The sequence below is a fragment of the Pygocentrus nattereri genome, chromosome 1, assembly GCF_015220715.1.
Source record: "Pygocentrus nattereri isolate fPygNat1 chromosome 1, fPygNat1.pri, whole genome shotgun sequence".
NCBI classification, from domain to species: domain Eukaryota; kingdom Metazoa; phylum Chordata; class Actinopteri; order Characiformes; family Serrasalmidae; genus Pygocentrus; species Pygocentrus nattereri.
This window is the reverse complement of record NC_051211.1, coordinates 50,239,776-50,265,657: the sequence shown is the minus strand read 5'-3', so window position 1 is coordinate 50,265,657 and position 25,882 is coordinate 50,239,776. Positions and strand designations below refer to the sequence as shown.

At 40.2% G+C, this 25,882-nt stretch overlaps 1 protein-coding gene across 1 annotated transcript in view; it reads right to left on the bottom strand.

Moving 5' to 3' along the window:
- ttll12 (tubulin tyrosine ligase-like family, member 12) overlaps positions 1–25,264 on the bottom strand; it is a 43,174-nt gene extending 17,910 nt beyond the window's left edge. Inside the window, exons 1-9 of the mRNA XM_017698890.1 lie at positions 25,093–25,264; positions 24,155–24,306; positions 20,890–21,088; positions 18,368–18,527; positions 14,414–14,547; positions 7,200–7,276; positions 5,758–5,874; positions 4,194–4,388; positions 2,125–2,236 (exon numbers count right to left, since the gene is read on the bottom strand). Coding sequence (XP_017554379.1) covers positions 2,125–2,236; positions 4,194–4,388; positions 5,758–5,874; positions 7,200–7,276; positions 14,414–14,547; positions 18,368–18,527; positions 20,890–21,088; positions 24,155–24,306; positions 25,093–25,227 — 1,281 coding nt within the window. The 5' untranslated portion in view covers positions 25,228–25,264. The remainder of the gene's footprint in view (positions 1–2,124; positions 2,237–4,193; positions 4,389–5,757; positions 5,875–7,199; positions 7,277–14,413; positions 14,548–18,367; positions 18,528–20,889; positions 21,089–24,154; positions 24,307–25,092) is intronic.
- Between the last annotated feature and the right edge of the window lie 618 nt (positions 25,265–25,882).

Here is a 25,882-nt window from a genome sequence, read left to right as displayed (position 1 = left end):
ATGGATGTATTAACACAGACATTAATTATTAATGAATATAATTCAATGTAGATTGGGACGTGTATATCATCCATAATCGCAGGGCATAGTTGAATGTCAAAATGGAATTGTTAAAGCTAAAATTGAAAAAAAAAAAAAAAACAGAAAATTAACTGGCGTAATGCCCTACCATTAGCATTAATGAGCATGCGGATATCTACCAATCACAATACACATCTCACTCTGCATGAGATGCTTACCGGACGACCAATTCCAGTAACTTATTTGAGGGCACCTACTGGAGGAAATTCCCACCAGTTTGGAATCGCTCTTGGAATCCGACAGTATTATAACAGCATCATAACAAGCATTAAAAAGTCGTTAGTAGTATGCCGATGTTTCGGTAGCTAGCAGCTAAATTTCCCATTCCACCTTAAATGGTACAGCAGTTACATTCACAGGCACCATTTAAGGTGGAACAGGAAAATTTGAACGAGAAGCTGGTGAATATTTGACTTCAGCTTCTTATCACTGAAGAATTAGGGGTGGGCGGTAATAAATAAATGTGCCCCCCGTCTTTTCCTCCTCTGCAAACACTGAAGATGGGCAGGGTCGCCTACAGTGCACTGCAAAAACAAGGGGAAGGGGTAAAAATAAGAAATGCGATTGGGCCTTGGACATTAGATTAATACAGAATACACAACAAATCAGAATACACAAAATCTGTACCACAGGTTGAGAACCACTGTTCCACATGGTATAAGGACTACAGGCTTTCAGAGTAAGCCACATCTGACCTCTGGAATCCAGCATCCAAACCCAAAGAGCCTCTGCAGTTTCTCCATCGCGACAGCTTAAACAGCCCCAGGCCATAAACCTTGAAGGTTTACAGTGGTAATGGAAAAGAGGTCTTGCCCTCTTCTAAAGGGAACCTAAGTGCCCAGAATATATCTGCCTTACACCTTTACTTGAATGGGACACCAACAGCTGAATGCACTGCACGAATGCAGCCATAAAACAATGTTGCTGGACAGGGTGCCACCTAAGAAAGACGTCTTTGCCAAAGTGTGTGACCCCTTTCTTGACTTATGCTAATGGATAAACTTGTTTGCAGCCAAGCCAAACATTGGAACAGTTGCAATGCAAAGACACAGTTTTCAATGGTGAACCTACAAACATCACAATTTCACAAGGCAATTTCCTATTATTTTAAAATTTCCTATCTTTGAAATTAGAATCTCATATTGCGATGGACTGGCAACCTTTCCAGGGTGTATCCTGCCTTCCGCCTAATGAACGCTGGGTAGGCTTTTGGAAATATAGTGCCTGTAATTGCGATTTTTCTGTCCAGTATTGCGATTATGATTTAAATTGCAAATGTTCTCTATAAACTGATGTACGATTTTTTTTTTACTAAGAAGAACAATGTATACGTTTCTGGCTTGAGGCAAGAGCAGTTAACACAGAGCACCAGCCTCCTGGTTATTTGTGGTTATGATGTCACACCACATGGTTGCTGGTTGCGTCGGATTCGTCGATTTCATCTAAAAGCTGTTCACAAGCTCTGGGTGATGAGGTTAAATTTCCCTACTTAAACTCGCAACATATTAACATTCACACTTCAAAAATATGGTTCTTCAGCAAAAGAAAAACCAGTTCTATATGAAACTATGAACCCTCAAAATATGTTTTGGCTTTTTTTTGCATTGTGAAATGCTATTTCTGACTGATGGAAAAGCTGTTGTATATGGTTCTGTATGGTTCTATATAGCACTCAAAAGTATTCTGCTATTGTTACTAGCTTGATACCATAACAATGCATACCATAACAATTTTTGGGTGCTATATAGAACCCTTTTCAAAAAGGTTCTATATAGAACCATCCAGAGCACATTCTCCATGAGTCTGAAGAATGCTTTCATAATGTACTGATTAGCCAAAGCATGTGTTGGATAACGATGACACATAATATTGAGCTTCTTTAAGAAAAAAATACAAAAATCACTGATTGTATTAAGATTATTTTTGTTTTTTACAACATTAGTTTTTTGGGTAAAGAAATGTTTATTGAACAGATAAACAGCTTTTTTTGTTTTTCTGGTGCCTTAAACTTTTGCTCAGTGCTGCATGTGTACGTGTGTGTACCTTTGGAGTGCTCTCTCTTTGCCGGATGATGTAGTCGAGGCTGTTTGTGATGTGGGTGTCCAACCCTCTGGCCAGGTTCCAGGGCTTACAGATCCAGTGGTTGTCCTCACCTCTGTAAACAGTCATCACTAAATCAGCGACAGAATTATTTTTCACTTTTTTATATTCTGACAGAATTTCATTCTGTGCTTTGATGGTTCTGGGGGGTATTTTTTGGCATGTGCTTTTACAGCTTGGTGTTTTAGACATTCTAACCTAAAAAAGGAAATATTTGTAAGAAATAATTAACAATAAAATAATAATAATAATAATAATAATAATAATAATCATTAACTAAACAATTAGTTTCTCATCCTGTGACCATATCCAGAGCCAACCACTCTACAACCTTATATTACATAACTACAGCCCCAGCCCAGCCTTCGGCAGTTGCTCTTTACAGTTTAGAAACCACACTACGCCAGAACCTGCAAACCTCACCATACCATCACGTCAGAGATGGGCGAGGTGGTGGTATCTGCAGACGTTTATATTTCCTGTTTTTTTGCCATAAAGGTCACCGGATGAGCACCTGACAACTTGTTGATGAGGCTGGTGCCAAAATATTATGTTGCCAAAGTGAGAAAGTATACAAAGCATGACCAACAGTGCTGTGCGTGTCAGGACCGTCACAAGGCTGTTCCACTCAAATATCCAAAGTGCTCACCACTGTATCTTATAGACTGCCTTACAAATAACACAGAAACCTACTGTACCAGAAACACAGTAACTATAGGAAATGTAAAATCCACCACAAGCTGTAAAATAAGCATATTAATGATTCAGTTGAATGTAAAGGCAGAACTAAGAGTGGCAAATATGGGAAAGTCATGTGTGACTTACAGTATGTTCACAAAACAGTGTATATATGTGTTTTCTGAAGTAAGCTGGAGAGTCAGTCTACAGAAATATCCAATTTTGATATATTACACTTGAAAAATTGTTACGTGTACATCTTCTCGAGCCTCAATTTAGCAATACTGGTGTTTAAATTAATTATATAGAATTCAGAACACAGAAGAGCTCATCCCCACAGTCATGTGTAAAGGATGAGGCCATATTTTGAGGTAAACATGTTTTTTCTGCCATTTTAACTGCAATAATCTACACATGACTATGAAATGTACGATCTAAATGACAAAGAAAACAAAAGCCATATAAATATTATTGAATACAATGAAAATTGTTGTCCCCAGGAGTCGTGTCACTGGTGTTACTGCGTGGTAAAAAAATCTCATATTTTGAAATAAAAATCACACTGGTGACGTCACTGGACTTCCTTTTACTTGTTTTCTGAGGATCTATGAAGAAAAGCTCACGGTGAGTCCACCGTGTCTTTCAGTTATCAGAAATTTTCTCATTTAGCTCATGATTTCATACGAAGCTTTTAGTTGAAATCACTGGTGTGAGCAACTTTATTCTGAGGTAATGGTGAAAAAAAAAAAAAAAAAGAATACAAATGGAGTAAATTACATATTTTAGTGGATGTTCCATGATTGACACCATGTGGTTTGATGCTCTGTAGCAGACCATTTTGTAAAATGCATTGTTCATTAAAAATGTCCCTGGTGTTACCTTTCTTACGTGTAACACCAATGACGATCAGTAACACCAGTGACTCCTGCGGATTGACAAAAAAGTGGACGCTTCTGTAGAATGACCCTGAAACTAACATCATGCACCAGCAAAACAGCAGTGCCACATTTAAAGAATAAAACAATAGAATTAAAAGCAAAAAATAAACTACTAAAGAAGGAACAGATTGTTAGATACTGATATAATAAGCTGACATATAATTATATATTATTATATAAGGCATAATTGTTTTTTGTGGCCTATAATCCATTCAAATCTGTCTTCTGAGTTATATGTGGAGATGTTCTGTGTCACATAATTACTGGTGATGCCCATGTTATAATTAGAAAAGTGAACTGCGACATATGGTCACACTGTCCACTCCTAGGCCTTAAAACTAAACTTAAAACAAGTCTATTTACTATCTGTGTCTGTCTTTGTGTCACACAGCCCACCTTTCCTGCCTCTTTTGGTAATGTCTGATAAACTGGGGCAGCTCAGTCTGGAGGTTAAAGGTTCTGGGGAGCCACCGTGGTCCCTCTCCTTGCCCCGTTCTCCGCGCCACGGATGCCAGGCAGTCTTTTGTGGTCAGAATCGTCTCACATGGGTATTGGTTCAGCAGGACGCGAGGTCGCTCCTCACTCAGCTTCCTATTGGCAGAAGCAGTGGGCAGGGTCAAAACGGCACCTGTTAAGTGATTTAACTGCTGAGTAAACAACATTTTAAACAACATACCTGAAAGGCCTGGAGAGTGACCACATGGTCATACTATTTTTAAGAGCACAAAGATGTACACAGATGTGCACTCTGCGCATTTCATTTTGTGATGATTATTTTAACTGAAAAACTAAAGTTCAACTACATCAAAATTTACAGATCATTGCCCAACAGTAAATATGGAACCCACTTTACATCAAAATGATTAAGGACGTATGTGATGATGTGAAGCGTGAGTAAGTTAACAGGTGTTGGAGCTTCTGTTTTGCCCAAACAGTCTATAATGCCCAGCTTACATAAGCACGGCTAGCCTGGCCCCCTGGTCCTACAGACGCAAGGCTGACCCCCTGGTCCTACAGACGCAAGGCTGGCCCCCTGGTCCTACAGATGCAAGGCTGGCCCCCTGGTCATACATCATCATTAATTTTTTAATCATTATTATGTTATGTGGAAAAATTGTTTGCATGTGTCATTTTATTCCTCATCAACTACTCAAAACAGTGATCTGTGAGTCTGAATGCAAATGTGGGCTCCCAAAAAGGTATGGCTACTGTCAGGAACAAAGGCTTCCAACATAATATTATGAATAAAAAAAGAAATCTTTTAATACTGGCTAAACACTAACACTAATAACTTTTTGGAGTCTAAGTTCTCAAAAGATGTTAAAAAAGGAAAGGGTCTTCAGATACAGAGTTTGTGGAAAGATTATGTGGATAATTTGTGAAAATTATTTCAGCATCTGGTGACACAGGGTCTCGAGAGACACAACCGCGGAAACACAGTGTTCCAAACAACAGTGTATAGATGATATATAGATAGATGCACCTCTTCGTTCATCAACTTGGTCATCGCATGATGAGTTCACTCCTTAAGACTGGTTTCAACAGCTTTTAACCAGCCTGCTTTACTTTTCAAGGTCAACTTGCCCCTCTCTTCACTGGGTCAGTAAGTACACACAGGCCGCTCTGTGACCCCAGGGGCTTTCCCGTGTCTAGTATCTCCTATGCTGACAGACTAAGGCCTACCCTTTGTGAGAGAATTAATATTCTCTGTTAGCCAATACTACCTATTTGGTTATTGACCACAATATCTAATCTATTTGATTATTGATTAAGGGAATAGTCATTCAAAATCTCTTTCACGGCGGTCATCAAAGCCTATTTTTTGATTTTGCTATATGGCATGCTGTAAATACCCCTAATCTGAATTCTGCATAATTTAACTGGGTTTGCACGTCTCTGGTCAAGGTGAATTTCAGTTTATAAGAACTTCTGGTTCTGGTTTTGTTGTCAGTACACGCACCGATAATCTCGAATGTGAGAATACTTCCAGAGTATGTCGGCTTCATCTTCGTCTTCAGTGAACTGGAAGCGTGGATGTTTCAAATGGTCCAAAACCTGTTTCATCTCTGAGAACACCCTATTACAAACACACAGAGAGGAGGCATGTAAAATCATCTTCACAATCAGGCTCTTTTAACAAATACTATATTTCCAAAAGTATTCACTCGCCCATCCAAATCATTGAATTCAGGTGTTCCAATCACTTCCACGGCCACAGGTGTATAAAACCGAGCCCCTAGGCCTGCAGACTGCTTCTACAGACATTAGTGAAAGAATGGGTCGCTCTCAGGAGCTCAGTGAATTCCAGCGTGGTACCGTGATCGGACGCCACCTGTACCTGGATCAAGCTGTTTGAATGAATGAATGAATGAATTAATGAATAATTCTTTTCTACGTAATATTATTATTTAAACTCATTTAATTTTTTTTATTTTTCATTAAAAGGCAAAAATGTACCACTATTTTTCCATCATCAACATTACATATTAAACACCAAGTAAACTGGTGGTTTTGGATAGTAAATAGATAAATAATGGATAAAAATTGATATATTTGCATTGTAAATATCACGACCCTTGGTCAGTAAATCACAAAGTTTCTCTACAATGACCTTAATGATTAAATTAAGTAAAAACAATTTTTAAAAATTGGTGGAATTCCGAGAAGGCCTCGTCTAGAGCTATTTCTGGCATTTGGCTGACGCTCTTATCCAGAGTGACTTACAATTGGATTATTTTATACAGGTAGGCCAAGGTGGTGTTAGGAGTCTTGCCCAAGGACTCTTATTGGTATAGTGTAGGGAGCTTACCCAGGTGGGGGTTTGAACCCCAGTCTACAGTGTAGAAGGCAGAGGTGTTACCCACTACACTAACCAACCACTACTAGAGTTCAGTTCATATGGTAATTGGTTTGGAAAGTCCCTGCTGTTGACCTCATGCCGGAGGGCAATAACTACCATCAAGTATTTTGCTTATGAAGAATTCTCACTGTCCAATAATGTGTCGATGGGACATTCCCATGCGACGCATGTGACTGCTTCCTGAATTGACAGCTTCAATTTGTACTCCAAACTTGACGTTAAGGGTACAGATGATCCTCTAATGCAGTGCCATTAATAATCCCTTGCAGAGTCATGTTGACCTTATCCTTAACCTGGTGTCCACACTGTGAACTTCTCCAATCAACTTATGCATTTTCTGTCTGAAGTGTTCATACAAAACAATTTTCCTCTATAATTGCTGGCAGCCGATATGTGGGCCTAAATCATGAAACTTGTCTTTATAAACATGAGAGAACAGTACTGTCATTTAGCTGCTCATGTAATGTGCAAAAACGTTCATTCACAGTTACCCCAGTGAACATGCAGCTGAATTACATTTGGAATAAAAACACATTACTCACTTCAGAACGGTCCCCTCTGGCACGCTGTGGACAGAGATTTCCACCGGGAGCTTTTCCTTGTTCTCCTGTAGAATGGTCTAAGAAAAGATTTGAGCAAACAGAGACAGTTAAACAGGGTACTGACACAAACAGCGTGCAAATGAGCCTCTTATATAGGGATGACACCTAGTCCATTTAAATGACCCATATCTTTCATTTTCCTTACATTTTATTTTTTCCTTTGAGGTCCACTTTTGACATTTGTGTAGGGTTATGTACCAAAAACAGTTGTAAGTAATTTCTACATTCTACATTTCTACCATTTTCCTCATTTTCCATTCCTCCTTTTCCCTGTTTTTATGTTGACCTGTTTTTGTGTTTAAGTCTTTAGGACTGATATGCAGTTGTATGCAAAAGTTTGGTCAAATTACATGTTTTATTGATTAAGTCAAAATAAGTTAGCACATCCCGAATAGAAAACACACTGACATTTTACTAGTGAAAATGAATTTCTTACAGGTAGAAACAGAATTTAAGTATATAAATATATACATGTGAAATTTTAAAATTCATATGGGGAAGTCTAATTAAATGCTCAAATAAATATTTACTAGTCAAAATTATTTTTCTCATGTAAACTGAATTCCTGAGATCAAGAAAAATAGAAAATAAATGCTAAGATAGCTTGCCATAGTTATTAGTATTTCAGCATGTCAATTTGACTTTTAGTTTAAAAAAAAAACAAAAAAAACAAATGACTAATTTATGTTAGTAAAAATTGTTACTGCAGTTAAAATGATCTGGAAAAATCTTGAATTCCTACTAATGAGAAAGCAATTCTGACATGTTATTCCTACAATTATAAATTGAACTTTGCAATGTTATAATGTGAGTTTTTACATTTTAATAGTATAAAAATTTCTTGATTAATAAACTTTATTTTTTCATTAAAAGTTAATAGCAACTTTACCAACATTTTACTATTATTATCCAGCATGTCTTCCCTTAAAATTGTCAGAATTATTGATAAAACATGTCCTTGAGCCATCATTAATAAAAGGTTTGCAGCAATCATTAATTTAGAAATTATTCAAATAAAGGATAAAGTCATTTTTAACTGAGCCAGATAGGCCCAGGTAGGGAAAGTTAGGCCTAACGCTTTCAGGCGAGAGGGTGTCCGTGCCAGGCACTCCTTCAGTGTTAGAAAGCCTCGAGAGATAAATGGACACCGGCATGTAAGAAATACTGCCTGTTCATTAAAAACAAGCTAGCTTTTAGTGAGGAGATAGATAATCAGCGAGCAGGAACTTAAATAATTAAAAAGCCCAATATGGAGAGCCATAAAAATGGTCCTTGTCAGACAAAGTATAAAAGTGTCAAAAAGTAAATTTAATATAGCGAATATAATGATGGCCAATGGGAAGCCTAGGATGTTCAGAGAGGAGGAGTGAAGAAATCACCCCAGGGAGGGGCAATGAGCACATTTGGGGAAAAACATTATAAAAACTGATGTATTGTGTTGGATCTTTGCATTGTTGGCAATCCGGATGCCAACTTGTCACTTGGAACTTAATAAAAGCCCTTTCCTTCAAAAGAACCAACAGCTGAAATTTGTTTTTTTATCTTCTCCATTCTTGCAAGAAAACCTTTTAAACTTTTTGGCTGCATAACTCTTTAATCTTTTGATTTAATTACCTTTTTTACATTAAAAAAAAGATTAAATTAAATAGAACATTAATTTTAAAAATGTATTAGTTGTAACATAACACTATGACCGAGACCCAGGGTGGAGGCTGGATAGCTCTGGGAGACGACAATTTGTAGCTCTGGTTCTGAGAATTTTGTTTTTGTTGTTTCTTTGTTTACATTTGTTTAATTGTATCTATTCTGGCAGCTTCTTTAATATGTACCTCGTCTACATGTGTATTTTAATTGGCCCTCGCCTGGGACACTGGTCACAATAAAAAGACACCAGGGCGCTAATCACCACCATGATGACTTTATGAATATATGCTTTAGTAGCTTTATTACCATTGAGTTTTATCAATCTGACTAAATTTGTTTATTCAAATAAGGACCTGGGAGAAGCTCTCCAAAGTAGAGAGAGATAAATGCTGTAGGAACCACAGCTGCTGTACTGCTCCTGAGCCAACTTTTACTTAAAGAATTAAAAAAAGTGGTCTCTTTACCTCTTTTTCAACTACAATGCCAGCAAACAGTCATAATAAGTCCTGCACAGAGAACCACTTAAAAGAGACCCTTCTTAAAAAAGTATGACCCCCTTCTTGACCTATTATAATGTTTACAACTGAGAAAGTCAAACTCACACACAGCTTTAAAGAATCATAAATGTTTGACAAAAAGATCATTTTGTAGCAGACACCCCCAATCTAGGTGAGCCAGAATCACACTGCTTAGGAGGACTCAACATTCCTGAACTTTGAGCTCAGGACTTTTTCAAGCAGATGTCATCAAAACAGGATTGGGGTGCCTACAAGTTTTATGACTCAAAAGGATGCTATCTTGGGAATATGGACACAGTGGGAGGCCTACAACCCCCTTTGCTCCATATGGCATACCATACCAGGCCACAAATCCTGGCCTGGAATCCAGCTGCAGATCTTTCCTAACTTTAACCAAGCTATGAATTAACAGAAATAATTTCTACGGAATTTCCACCATTCGATGGGATTTGGTTCAAGAAGTCCAGAGATATCAAGAAATTGGTTGCTATGAGAATCTATAACAAAGCTAGCCTTTTTAGATTTCAATGATAATTTAGATATGGAACCACAACACCCCAAGTGGTGAAAATGAGGCACATCACACCACCACTATGTGCTTATAAAGAATCCAAGGCACTTGGACATTGTCTGCTTGGGTATTAACATTTATATAATCTGTAAGCAATACTACTTGTTTATTAGTATTGTGTGTATTATCTAAAAAGTACCTATATCCCTTTCTACTATTGAGTGTTAAAAATACGGAGTGTCAACTTTAATAACCAACAGCGAAAACCATCTAATTGCAATGAGTTAGACCAGTGACCAATATGTATCCTAAATGTGGTTTTCTTTTATTTCCTTTGGTCCTTTCCTTTCGTGGTCTATTTTATTTCTTCAACATTTATACAGTCTATAGCATAGGAAAAGCATTACCCATGTTCTTTAACATGTGTTGTGTATCAGGTACTGAGGGTTAAACTCTCCCTTATAAACATACCTGAATATTCTGTTCATTCATTGATTCTGAAATTAATGGATAAACCTTATTGTTTTTTGCAAATATTCACTCATTTTGAATTTGACGCCTTCTTTGGAACATGTTGCAGGCATCAAATTCAAAATGAGTGATGAAGTTCATCTGTTTCAACATTAAATATCTTGTATTTGTAGTGTATTCAATTGAATATAGGTTGAAAATGATTCGCAAATCATTGTACTCTGTTTTCATTTATGTTTTACACAACGTCCCAACTTCATTGGAATTGCGTTGTATATATACACTTCTTCTTTCGGCTGCTCCCTTTAGGGGTCGCCACAGCGGATCATCTGCCTCCATCTTGCCCTATCCACTGCCTCCTCTACTTTCACACCAACCATCTCCATGTCCACCTTCACTACATCCATAAACCTTCTCTGAGGTCTACCTCTTCTCCTTCTACCCGGCAGCTCCATCTCCAAAATTCTTTGCCCAATATATCCACTACTCCTCCTCAACACATGTCCAAACCATCTCAACCTGGCCTCTCTGGCTTTATCTCTAAACTGCTCCACCTTCACTGTCCCTCTGATCTGCTCATTTCTAATCTTGTCCATCCTTGTCACTCCCAACAAAAATCTCAGCATCTTCATCTCCACCACCTCCAGCTCAGCCTCCTGTCTTTTAGACAGAGCCACAGTCTCCAAACCATATATCATAGCAGGACGCACTACTGTCTTGTAAACCTTCCCTTTTATTCTTGCTGCTATCCTTCTGTCACACATCAGCCCTGACACCCGTCTCCACCCACTCCATCCTGCCTGCACCCTCTTCCTCACCTCTTTTCTACACTGTCCATTGCTCTGAATTGTTGACCCAAGATATTTGAAGTCATCCACCTTTACGACCTCGACTCCTTGCATCTTCACCTTTCCACCTGCCTCCCTCTCATTCACACACATGTATTCCATCTTGTCTCTACTGACCTTCATTCCTCTCCTTTCCAGTGCAAACCTCCACCTCTCCAGATTCTCTTCCACCTGCTCTCTACTCTCACCACAGATTACAATGTCATCTGCAAACATCATGGTCCATGGAGCCTCCTGCCTGACCTCATCTGTCAACCTTTCCTTCACCATTGCAAACAAGAAGGGGCTCAAAGCTGATCCCTGATGTAACCCCACCTTCACCTTGAAACCATTTATCACACCTCACCACTGTCTCACTATTCTCATACATGTCCTGCACCACCCTAACATACTTTTCAGCTACACCTGACTTCCTCATACAGTACCACAGTTCCTCTCTTGGCACCCTATCATACGCCTTCTCTAGATCAACAAAGACACAATGTAGCTCCTTCTGACCTTCTCTGTACTTCTCTACCAACACTCTCAACGCAAACATTGCATCTGTGGTACTCTTTCTGGGCATGAAACCAAACTGCTGCTCACTGATCTGAACCTCTCGCCTTAGCCTTGCTTCAACAACTCTTTCCCATACCTTCATGGTGTGGCTCATCAACTTTATACCTCTGTAGTTGCTGCAGCTCTGCACATCACCCTTCTTCTTAAAAATGGGGACCAGTACACTGCTTCTCCACTCATCAGACGTCCTCTCACTCTCCAGGATTTTGTTAAATAACCTGGTTAAAAAGTCCACTGCCTTCTCTCCTAAACATCTCCATACCTCCACAGGTACGTCATCTGGACCAACTGCCTTTCTATTCTTCATCCTTTTTAAAGCTGCCCTCACTTCCACCTTACTAATCCTCTGCACTTCCTGATCCACTATCTCTCCCCCGTTGTACTCCTCTCTCTCTCGTTTTCCTCATTCATTAGTTCTTCAAAGTACTCCTTCCATCTACTCAACACTCTCTGTTCACTCACTAGTACATTTCCCTCTCTATCCTTTATCAGCCTAACCTGCTGTACATCCTTTCTAGCTCTATCTCTCTGTTTAGCCAAGCGATACAAGTCCTTTACTCCTTCTTTACTGTCCAGCCTCTCATACAGCTCATCATAGGCCTGAGCTTTTGCCTTTGCCACCATTCTTTTCGCTATGCGACCAGCCTCACAGAACTCCTGCCTACTTCCTTCATCTCTCTGGTTATCCCACTTTTTCTTAGCTGCCTTCTTCTTCTGTATACTCTCCTGGACTTCCTCATTCCACCACCAACTTTCCTTGTCTTCTTTCCTCTGACCAGACGAAACACCCAAAACATTCTTGCCAGTTTCTCTCACCACCTTAGCTGTAGTTCCCCAGTCCTCAGGTAGCTCCTTACTGCCCCCAAGGGCCTGTGGGCTATGGGGTGTCATGTTCCAGGAGAAAAGCAAAGTCCGTGTTTTCAACTCTGACTTTGAACCAGTTCAGTAGAATCATTCATATTGAGTGTGCCTTTTACACAGTTCGTTGTTGGGTAAATTATAAGTGTGTGATTCCTACTTTAATACATCTTTCAAAGCCAGCGGATTAACAGTGTGTGTAGTTTGCCCTTATGCCTCAGATCATTTCAAGACTGTGTGAGAGATGCTCACAACAGCCTGGCCCAGCTTCAGGAATGCTGAGAACTCAACTGAAATCTCCTGGGAAGACTCTCCTGGTGCTTTTGAATAAAGCTTTTTCTCTCTGTGTGCCAGCATCCTGCCACCCTGCTCATTTTTCCTGCCATTTAGCGGAAATTCACCTGGGCTGAAGTCCCCTGAGTATTTTAAGGCCTCTATTTGGCTGTTTTTGCTTTTGACTTTGCTTTTTTTTGCTTTTTTCATTCTCAACCCATCTAGACAGATACACCAAATGATTATCTTCATAAATATGTTTTACATATCTGTGCCTGCTGATTGGCCAGATTTATTAAAAATATTAGCAGATGTTACAGCAACCTTTTTCTATACCATCTATTCCCATCATCTCCAAACCTTACACTTTTCCTTGGGATCCCTTACTTATTATTACCTGGATGTTCCACTCTCCCAAGGGCACTAGCTTTCGACTGGTTGCACTGTAAATTCACCAACTCCAGAGACTTTATCATCTCAAGGACAGCTTCTTCGCTCTCACACAGCTGCATTAGCAGATTCTCACAAACTTCTAGAGGCCTCTTATTTAAGAGGGCACTCCAGTGTCCAATTTCCCAGACAAGCTAAGGCCTATGTTACAGTGTGAAGAGTGCTATTATTTCGGTTAATAAACGCTACTTATTAGTACTATCAAGAATAAAGATTATTTATTCAAAACATCCATCAGTATTTACATTTTTTAAAATAAAAGCTTGCTTATTAATTCAAATAAATCCATTTGTTTCCAAATTATCCATGTGCATTATAAATCTGTCTCTTTGATGTTTCACTAGCTACTAGCTAGCTGGGTGCCAATGTTCAGGGTTAAAAACTGAGTTAGCAGATACACTAACATTAACTCCAGCATTTAGGACCATTTGTTGTTAAACTAATGTGTTGACCAATCAGTAGAGCTTTATTTTACTTCAAAGGAGGATTATTTTGTTTTTACCTAAAAATCTAATTCTGCTGCGAAGCCGCATGTTACCACCCCTGTACCAAGGCTTATTATTCAGTAACTATAGGGACTTCAATGCAAACAGGTTGAGCTATCCTTAGATTATAGTAGTGGAAGTGTGTAATAAAATTTCTGGCCATTTAGATTAGATTAAGTGACCCTTATTAGTCCCACAATGGGGAAATTTGACCTCCACATTTAACCCATCCATGAAGTGAAATGCCACATACACAGTAGTGAGCACACAGACTAGGGGGCAGTGAGCACACTTGCCAAGAGCGGTGGGCAGTCCTATCTGCAGTGCCCAGGGTACAGGGGGGAGTTTGCTCAAGGACACTTCAGTCATGTACTGTTGGCTCTGGCGATCGAACCAGCGAGCTTCTGTTCACAGGGCCGGTTCCCTAACCTCCAGCCCATGACTGCCCCTTTAAGGGTTTAATGGATTTGTTTTTACAAGTGTCTTCTGCAAGTGTCCATCAAAGGCATATCATAAGAGTGCAGAACTGCAAACAAACCTCATAGTAAAGGTCAGTGGGCTCTGGTGTCTCGTCGCTTACTCCTTCCAGGTCAGCTGGTAACCATGGTAACAGTCTGCACTTCCTCACCAGTGAATCTGCCTCCCCGTAGGCGTAATCCCTCGTCACTTCATCTGGAGGAGATCAAGAGATATTCCTCAAAAAGTGAGTATGTTACCAGAAAAACGAATTCAGCATTTCACTGTTAGTACTGCTCATATGGCCGCCAATATTAATCAATTAAACTTTATTACTGAAAAAAATAATCAATTAAAATGTATGTTCTTGCTCAATCGGCTATATTTAATTGGTATTTTGAATGATGACCATTTTAAATGGTCGCTTCACTGGACTCCCCTCATTCAGCATCACATCCTAGTTAGGCAAAGCAGCAGTAGCTGTGCGTTCACATTAGCAGGTGACAAAGCAACAGCCGAACAGTCATTTCGTCCTGGAGTCGGTGATTTGCAGCTGTGATTTAGCAGCAAGTGAAATGGCAGAAGGACGACAAGCGACTAATCGAGAAGAGATTTTCTCAACTTAATGCAAATGAAGTATGACAGAGTGATGTGACAAACTTAATAACTGGCTCAAATTCCTCGGATCGATCGTAGACCCACGCCCTCTGAACTACTGGCATTTCCGTTCTCTTCTAAGAAGTGAATTGTAAATTTATAAATACAAATCAGTATTTTAAACAAAGCAATACAAATACATGTAGGAGACCTTCTGGCTGGCCTCTGGAGGTCAGTGAGGCCAAGACCCTATAATGGAGGACAGGTTACCAGGGGCAATCTCTGGTGGATTATGTGGATATACCAAAATCACAAAGAAAGAGGGTCTGCCTTTTCTCCACTGCTTTTAAGACTGCGTTTAAGCACTCAGAAAAAAAAAAAGGGGGGGGGGGGGGGGGGGGGGGGGTCACACGACGAATTACATTAAAGTTCACTTTGTCCTTATATGTCCAGTTCTTACAGGATAATGGGGTGAAGTGGAAACACTATCCATATGAACAGGAACCAATCACAGCAAGGAGTGAATGTGATAGGGACTGAGGTAAGTCACAACACCTAATGTTCCCCAGCGGGTTGAGAACTGGGGGTCTTTTAATCCCTGACCATCAATTTCAGTGATCAGCATCTACTGATTTCCACATCCAGAGGCAAGAATCTGCAGACTTTCTGGATTCAGCCTGAGGTACTTACAACCGGACTGTAAACTGTTAGGCTTTGTAAACAGACACATAGAAAATCTGTTTCTCAACATGTAAGACCCCAAAACATCACCATAAACAATACTGTAACTTTCACAGGACATTTCTAACATCCTGTGCAACGTCATGTGTCGCCTGTGTGCTGATAACACATTGTATGAAGGTATAATTCACCCTTTTTTTTTAAAGTGTCGGCTGTACAAAATATGTCGTGTTTCATCTTGAATCAAAGGTGCACTCAAGCCTGAAAGGTTGTAGGAGACTGTCTATGGTGTGTAATACACCAGTTACATAAGGGTTCATTTTATGACCTTATATGTCCAGTTCCTACAGGACAACCCAGTGAGGGGGCGGCTGAGGTGGAATGCCATCCAGAAACACTGCACATATGAACAGAAACCAGCAAGGAGCGAATGTGATTGGGACAACCGAGCCTCTCAAGCTTTACCACAAGGACAACGTTGAATGTAATTATAAGCTTTTTGCCTGCTTTTCCTTACAAATGTTGGCATGGTGAATGTCCTAGCATTCTGTTATATTACAGAACCAGGTAGTTATTTATTTATTTAGTCATATTGAATATGTAAGAGCCGGTGCTCCTTGTTTTAAAGTAAAATCTTAATTACTGTATATCAACTTGCTTATCTTACTTTGTGTGCTGTTGTCTTGCTTTGTATACATTTCACATCACTCGTCGTTTCTTTTGCCAACTGCTTTATTATTAAACACTGCAAACGTTTACCCGTGTGTGTGTGTGTTTGTGTGTGTGTATATATATAGATAGATATCTATATATCTATATATCTATATATATATATATATATATATATATATATATATATATATATATATATATATATATCACACAGAAGCTCTATAGCCAGGTAAAAGGGTAATACTATATTTGGAGTGGTCCTTCGTAGACGATTAATAAACTCTTAATAGATTATCAGTAACACATCAGCAACATATCAGTGGCAGTAGTGCAGCACCTGAATACACTGAAGTAAATATCTTGTAGCTGTTCTGTTGATACGTTACTTACATTTAGTAGATGTGTTGTTAATCTGTTACTTCCATTACCCAGAACCTAACCTTATCAACCTTACCCAACACCTAACCCTCACCCTGGGCCTAATCCTAACCCTCACCCTGGGCCTAATCCTAACCCTAACCTTAACCTCAAACCAAAACCTAATCCTAACCCTCACGCTGGGCCTAATCCTAACCCTAAACTTAAACCTCAACCCAAAACCTAAATCTAACCCTCACCCTGGGCCTAATCCTAACCCTAACCTCAACACAAAACCTAATCCTAACCCTCACCCTGGGCCTAATCCTAACCCTAACCTTAACCTCAACCCAAAACCTAATCCTAACCCTCACGCTGGGCCTAATCCTAACCCTCATATGTTGTTGACATGTTACTGAGAGTCTGTTCAGTGTTTTTTTCATCTAAATCGACCAATCAAAATAAAGTGCCATGGGAAAAAGTACTACACATCCCTCAGATATATGATGAATTATTCCTCTTTTTGTGTTAGTTAATTTTTTCTGGGTGTTTATCATTAAGTTTGTATCATTTTAAACATTTTTTTCTGTTGGGCTGGTGTCCAATTTTTTTGAATGATTAATGATAATAAATAAAATAGTAGTTATAAAAAAAAATAAAAAAATAATAAGTGTACATGCCCACACATGACAAATAGAGTGGCCTCGGACACACCCACAAGTGACAAACCTGAGGTGACGTTAGCGTCGCCTGCAGGTGTGACTGTATAGTAGAAATACTGCATCTGACATCAAGTACATTTCACACAGTGCAGTAATGTAAACTGTCAACAGGTGCATAATTATCAGCGTTAGTTCATGTATGGCAGTAAAAGCACTGACTGCTGGCACCCCTCTATACTAATGAATACCACCATACATCAATCAGGCATGACATCATAACCACCTCCTTGTTTCTACGCTCAGTGTCTGTTTTATCAGCTCCACTTACTGTATAGCTGCACTTTGTAGTTCTACAGTTACAGACTGTAGTCCATCTGTTTCTCTGATACTCTGTTACCCCCTTTTACCCTGTTCTTCAGTGGTCAGGACCCCTGTGGACCCTCACAGAGCAGGTACTATTTGGGTGGTGGATCATTCTCAGCACTGCAGTGACACTGACGTGGTGGTGGTGTGTTAGTGTGTGTTGTGCTGGTATGAGTGGATCAGACACAGCGGTGCTACTGTTGGGCTGCAGGATCCAGTTGGGAGCCATTTAAGATTCAGCCCTAGCACAAGAAGAGGAGCACTGCTGGATTAGTGCTAAATAAGACGAGGTGGTAATTTGGTGTTTTGCATCAAACAGCGCAGTGTCATATGTTCACTGTTAAAATACAAAAAGAAATGAGCGCAATATACAGAGATGGGCGACTGAACTCATTCAGCGCTCCCTGATTCTTGGCAACGATACCATACTCTAAAGGAACTACATTTCTAGGCGGAATACTTGTTTATGTCGAATTTTTAGTAATAATAAATTATTTTCTGAAATTTTTTTTTTTTTTTTAAATTAGATTTTATGTTGGCCACAGTTTTTTGAAAGCAATAAACCACTTGAGGCTGTGCGTTACTGCGATTTTATCACAGGGAAGGGAGTTTTAGGCACTCCACTTCATGCTGTGCCTAAGAACATGGCCTTATTATACCTGAACCAGAAAGCCTACAGATGTGATTAGTATGAGTGTGATTACCTCCATTCTCCAGGTCCTGAATGGGCCAGAGCACAGAATATGCTATCTGCTGAGGAGCAAAGAAAAAAGGAGCCATACAGCATGACGGCTGAGAGGAGTGCTGCACCTGAGAGCCAAACTCATCCATTATGTACCAGACTGGCACTTTCTCCTCCGCAGACTGCAACACACATACACAAGCACTCAGGACAGAGGGGCATAAATCTTGAGGATAAAACAGTAAATTGAAGAAAGGACCAAACTCTCTGGCCATAATTAGCACACCTGCAGAAAGGGTACTAAACTGTCACTGGGACAGTAGCCCTCTTGTCACCAGGGTCCATCTCATTACCTTTAGTCAGGGAACATAACTGAACCATAATCCATTGAAATGATATGTTCTAAGTTGTACTGACTCCACACACCCCGCCTCGCCTCCAGGCTTTTTATTTTATTGGTCTGTTTTAAAACATTTGGCTATGAAAAGGTACAAATACGAACTTTTCACCTAGAAAAACTTATTTTAGGTACACAATTGGACCATAAAACCACTGCTGTATCTTTAAGGGACCATTTACAATGATTGCACTGTTGAAGTTTTAATAAAATGTTTCCTTAAATCACGACCTTAATGGCTAAATGAGTTATAATTGTACAGATAAAGTTGATTAATAAAAGAATATTAATCCTCTCACTAAGGATAAGCCTTGATTTGCTTGTGTAAGGGAGTTTAGACTTTGAAGACTCCCTGAAGCTTTGAAAGCCAGCAAGTATTAAGACACAGTAAAAGGCGAGGGTGAGCTGACCATCGAAAAGCGAGGTAAGCTGATAAGAACCTGTTAGAAAAATCAGTATTATACTCTGTCAATGATCAGTATTATATCAGTAATGTAACTCTTTACTAATAACCGTATAATCATCTACGCACCCCTGACCTACCAATGCACTTTGTCTCACCCCTGACTGGTCAGTACACTTCTCCTTCTGTGATATATTAACACAGGGATACCGATGGGACATTTCTCCTTTTGTGATATATTAAGACAAGGGGTACCGATGGAGACTTTAAGAAAAGCAGAACAGATGCACTGGCTTAGTGTGGGGAACAGGAGGCGTCAGTCAGGAATGTATTTGAAACCGGGTGTTGTTCTAACTAACTGATTATTTAAGAGAATTTTCCTGTCAACTTGGTCTTTCGAGCCGGATTTGAACCAGCATCCTAAGACCAAGCTGACAGGAAAATTCTCTTAAATAATCAGCCTGAGATCACCGACGTCTTGAAGTCTTTATTCTTGCAGCAAGGGAGCAGTTACACACAGAACATAGTCTAGATGCAAATGCTCGAAGAACACGGTGCATTGTGCTTATATACCTTCCTTAGTGGTTAGAACTACACCCGGTTTCAAATACATTCCTGACTGACGTCTCCTGCTCCCCACACTAAGCCAGTCCCATCGGTACTCCTGTGTTAATATATCACAGAAGGAGAAGTGTACTGACCAGTCAGGGGTGAGACAAAGTGCATTGGTAGGTCAGGGGTGCGTAGATGATTAGGCGGTTATTAGTAAAGAGTTATAATACTGATATAATACTGATCATTGACACAGAGTATAATACTGATTTTTCCAACAGGTTCTTATCAGCTTACCTCGCTTTTCGCGGGTCAGCTCGCCCTCATCTTTTACAGCGTCAGCAAAGATTACTTCATCACCTCAAACAGGATATAAAAAAGGATTTCGTGATGATCCATACATCGTGGTTGTCTGGGAACCATCCTGCCGCTCAATAAAGAAGAAGGCCTTTTCCTTCCTTCCACAAGAACTCAGCGGCTGAAGTCTTTTATTCTACATTCTTTTATTTTTGGTTGAATACTTTTTATTTTAGTTGATCTTAGTGTAAATCATTAGACTATATTTAGAACAAAACCACTGCACAACTTTAAATCTCATATGTTTGTACACAAATAAATAAATAGATACTGCATGTTTATAAGCCTAATATAGGAGCTGGGTGCAACTAACACTCCATCACTTACTTCATTGTGCTCCGTTGCGTATACTGTGACTGTTTTACGCTTTGGGCAGAGCACCCAAAGTCTCCCTTAAGGCCTCCTAGAATGTATGCAAAATGGTACATCTGCTCATATACTGCCTAGAGGGCTCAAATACAATGGTGGGGAATGTATAGTGTGAAGCGAAACAGATGGAAGGCCTTACACCATATAAGGGCTGAGTGTTTATTTAAGGAAGGGGCTTGAGGCCCCACTTTAAGAATGCTGATGTCAGAAGCGACTGGATGAATCTGATTGGATCAGGAGGAGACAGGAAGCCTGAGGGAGGTGCTATGCATCAAGTGAGTCCGTACTCTAACAACTATGGTTCCTCATCTCTTTATGAAAATAAAGGTGTCTAATCAGTAATGGAAACTTAGTTTTATCTGAATTAAATTTAGATACTTTGATCTCTTTAACAGTTCAAATGGAGTAACTAACAAAACTAATTAAATACAAGCTCTTGGTTTATCTCCTTCAGGAGTATGATTACCCCCTGTGACAGCTGATAGGTCTGATTGAACTTCCACATGTTGTCCAGCACAAGCTCTACAACGTCTGGATCAGGAGCTTCGCCGTGATAAGACAGGCCCATTAGGCTGGCCATGCGCCCCAACAGCCCTGGAATCTCCATCAGCTGCTGCCTGGCACTCTCCAGCCGATACGTCCATGCATGGTCCACCAAATAAATGCTGCAATGGAACACAGATACGGTTTAATCCTGCGCTGCTAGACATTTCAATCTAAAGCCTCAACCCAAAGCGTAAACTAGGGATCGGCAATACGTGGCTCAGGAGGCTCTTTCACTGCCCACAGTGGCTCCACAGCAGAATCAGATTTTTAGGTAAATATTAAATAATCCTCCTTTACAGTAAAATAAAACACTGCTAAATGTTCAACACTGTTTTAACATGAAATAATCTTAAACAATAGAGTCAATGTAGCCTATAACTTCTAATTCACCCTTGTGCAGACTGCTGGTCACCATAGCAATGCAGACAACAATCTCGCCTAGCTAGTATGCAAAAAGAAAGAATGGACCAAAATAAATGACTTACATTAAAAGTAAAGCATGTTATTTTTTTCCCTCTACCATAAAGTTCTCATTTTTGAGGTTTGAGGTATTGTTCTGACAGATATACACTTATGTGCACAGTGCACACGCTTAACATAAAATAAGGGTGAGAACCTCTGTGGAGTACAGTTAAATCACAACAGCAGCTTTGTAATCTGTGCTCCTTTAAACATGATGTCATAAAAAACCTCAAAGGCTAAACTTGAGTATCCTCCTCTACAAGATTTGATGGCTTTTCAGTTACTCTCAGTGTGGTGTACAATAAAAAAAAGGGGGGGGGGTGTTCTCTTCATGATGCTGTAGAAAGATCATGAACATTTCCCAGTGTTATCCTGCCAAGACTCCTCTTAGGTGGTCCTAAATTTACAGTCAGGTCCACAGACAAGACCAGTGATGTGACAAAATAGGGCCTTTGTTTTTTTTGTTTTTTTGAGGATCGCTGGAGGAGTCAGTTATGACCGAAGCTGGAAAGATATGATGGTCCTGATGGGTAAAGACTGCTGCTCTGAGCATTTGCCCCCTGACAAATAACCTCTGCTGACCTAGTCAGGTGTATCTGAAGCAGGTAAATGGCCATAATATGCTGGACTCCAGCCTTGGTGAACCCTGATAACCCCTCTATTGATGTTGTGTTTGTTAGGCAAAACATTTTTTTTAGGTACGTGCTGTGGCTGAAAGTCAAAGGACCCTCCTCTTGGTACTGCTTGGAACATTCCAGCTCCCCCTTGCAATCCCCAAACCTGCTGCTTGTTGTGTTAGTTTGGCTCTAGTTTCTGTTCTTGGTAGTTTTCATGTGGATTAATTCCTGCCTTGCTTCCCGACGACTGGCTGATCGAAAAAGAGTCGGAACGTATTCCTATGTATTCACTAATTCATAGTATTGGATTCTGTCATTAGGAAGACTACATCACCATGTTGGTAGGCAAGCTGTAACTCACTGTTCACTTAACCAGAGCACATCTGCTCACAGCTACTGCAGCTGCAACCGTGCAGGTGGATAAAAAACAAGCAAAAGAGACGACAATGACCACGATTTTTACATGCAGTCTCCAGAAAACACTGGAGAAACGAGGTTGGCGGACTAAATCCATATAACTTGCATTCTTCCAGAGTTTAGAAAATTCCAGTGCGTGATATTTTACAATAACTAATTAAAGTGGCAATAATCTCATACTGTCACGATTGGCCCCTCCCAGTCTTCCATGTGCTTCTTTGTTTGTTTTCCTCCCAGTAATGCCCCCTTGTTTTGTTGACTCCACCGCTAATTTAACCACCTGTTTTCCACCTGTGTCTTATGACCAGTTATTATCCCTGTTTGTATTTAAGCCCCGTTTTCCCCTGTGTGTTTGCTGGTCTTTGTTTGATGTATGATTTGAACTGTTTTGTTTGATGTTCGTTCCTCCAGCCTCCATTATTCATCCTAGTCTCTGTTTAAGTTTAGTCTGTATTCCTCTTATCATGTCTGTACCCCAATCTCTCCGTGTTGGCTACCTGAACCTGGACCGTCTCGAGCCTGATTATAGATTTGCCCTCAATAAATCTCGCTTTTCTCAGCACGTGCATCCGCCTCATCGCTCTGTCGTCTCCCAAAGCTATCCAGCCTTCACCCTGGGTCTCAGACGAGTTATGTTACAACTAATTATTTTTTTTATTAATATTCTAATTTTATTTAATCTGTTTTCTAATGTAAAAAAGGTAATAAATCAAAAGATTAAAAAAAATTCTTGCAAAGTACAAAAAGTAATACAGCCAAAAAGTTTAAAAGGTTTTCTTGCAAGAATGGAGAAGATGAAAACCCAAATTTCAGCTGTTGGTTCTTTTGAAGGAAAGGGCTTTTTATTAAGTTCCAAGTGACAAGTTGGCATCCGGATTGCCAAAAATGCAAAGATCCAACAAAATACATCAGTTTTTATAATGTTTTTCCCCAAATGTGCTCACTTTCCCTCACTGGGGTGATTTCTTCACTCCTCCTCTCTGAACATCCTAGGCTTCCCATTGGCCATCATTATATTCGCTATATTAAATTTACTTTTTGACACCTGTATACTTTGTCTGACAAGGACCATTTTTATGACTCTCCATATTGGGCTTTTTTAATTATTTAAGAGTTACGACCCGTTCCTGCTCGCTGATTATCTATCTCCTCACTAAAAGCTAGCTTGCTTTTAATGAACAGGCAGTATTTCTTACATGCCGGTGTCCGCTTATCTCTCAAGGCTTTCTAACACTGAAGCAGTGCCTGGCACGGACACCCTGTCATTTTTCAGTTTTTAACATTGTTTGAAAATGCCTGTTGGCCTTTACACTGTGTGTAAATTTCACGATGAATGGACCAAAAGAAACGACCTAAAATGATCTGGAAAGACGTCTGGTTCCATTGACTTGCATTAAAAGTAAAGTATGGGTTTCCCTCTCCTGTAAAGTTACCATTTCAGGGATACAAGGTTTTGTTCATGCCCATGTGACCCACTAGGCCAGATTCCTTGCATGTGCATCACACTTGGTGAACAAAGAGATTCTGATTCTGAATCTCAAGAGAAGTGCAGGGCAGTGAGCCCCCAGGACCACAGTTGAGAAACACTGATATAAAGTTTGTAGGCTGGAACTGTGAGAGGGATCTGGTGCCTCCTGTGCTGGCAAAGCGCACTGCACTGCTGGAAAAACGGAGCTCTGCTGCCCTCACCTGGCCGGATGGCACGCCTGTAGGCCGCTCTCCCGAGTCACTATCACTTTACAGGAAACTTCAGCCACAGGGTTCGAGCTGCTGTGTACATTCTCATCTTCATCATCCTCTTCCACTCGCATGATCCCAAAGACTTCCCCCGCATCAAACACCTGAAATACACACACAGCAGCCACGCACAGGTTCATACACAGAGGCCAGCAGCCATAATTCAGACACACGACTATTAATATGTAAACACTGACCAGGCAGAACATCATGAGCACCTCCTTGTTTCTACGCTCAGTGTCCATTTTATCAGCTCCACTTACTGTATAGCTGCACTTTGTAGTTCTACAGTTACAGACTGTAGTCCATCTGTTTCTCTGATACTTTGTTAGCCCCCTTTTACCCTGTTCTTCAGTGGTCAGGACCCCCATGGACCCTCACAGAGCAGGTACTATTTGGGTGGTGGATCATTCTCAGCACTGCAGTGACACTGATGTGGTGGTGGTGTGTAAGTGTGTGTTGTGCTGGTCTGAGTGGATCAGACATAGCAGTGCTGCTGGAGTTTTTAAACAGCTCAGTGTCACTGCTCGCCTGAGAACAGTCCACCAACCAAAAATAAACAGCCAGCAGCGTCCTGTGACCACTGAAGAAGGACTAGAGGATGACCAACACAAACCGTGCAGCAGCAGATGAGCTGTCGTCTCTGACTTTACATCTACAAGGTGGACTGACAAGGTAGGAGTGTCTAATAGAGTGGACAGTGAGTGGACACACTGTTTAAAAACTCCAGCAGCACTGCCGTGTCTGATCCACTCGTACCAGCACAACACACACTAACACACCACCGCCACAGCAGAGTCACTGCTCTGATAATCTGTCAGTGCGAGTTTACTGAGCTGTCACTGTGCAGTGACCCGGTCAGTGTGAACTCATTAACACTCTGAACGGACCTCATTGGTGAGTTTATAGCAGAGGGTCTTCCAGTACAGTGGGGGGATTCCGGCTGCCTTCAGAGCAGGAGTGTGCAGAGCCAGGAAGGCTTCATACAGCTCGTCCTCTCCTCCGTTTATGGAAACGTTCTCCATACTCAGCCTCCACACTGCAGACCACAACACACGTGTAGAGCCCGGCCCCGCGGTGCATTATGGGAACTCGGCTTAAAGGGCCAGATACAACAACTGGAATCAACTGCAGTCCAGGGGCCAAATTTATAAACCAGTCACAGATTTTATCTAAAAATGTGATCTAGACCCCACAGAAAACTGACATTCTGCCCTATGTTCTATATATTTATGTGTTTGTACCGCAACCCAGAAGGAGTAGCGGCTTAGAAGATGCATGTGTGTGTGTGTTTATATCATAAAGAGTCAGGTACATATTTTCAATGATATGTACATATCATACAGATATATCTGACAGGTGGGTGAACACGTGAAATATATATAGAAAGTACATATGTGTGTGATGTGGTTGAATCCATCCCATTTCTATTCATTTAATGTTTTACTGATTTTATTGTGCAGCTTATGATGTGCACATTTTTAGAGGTTCGTTATGTAGATAAAACGAAGACAGCATATAGAAATAATTAATACCATTAATGTGTTTTATAAAATATTTTGTAATAATATAGAATGTTATGTGTGTGTGTATGTATGTATATATATATATATATATATATATAATGGTCAGAAATTCCCATAAACACACTCCTAACCCTCGTGGAAAGCCTTCCCAGAA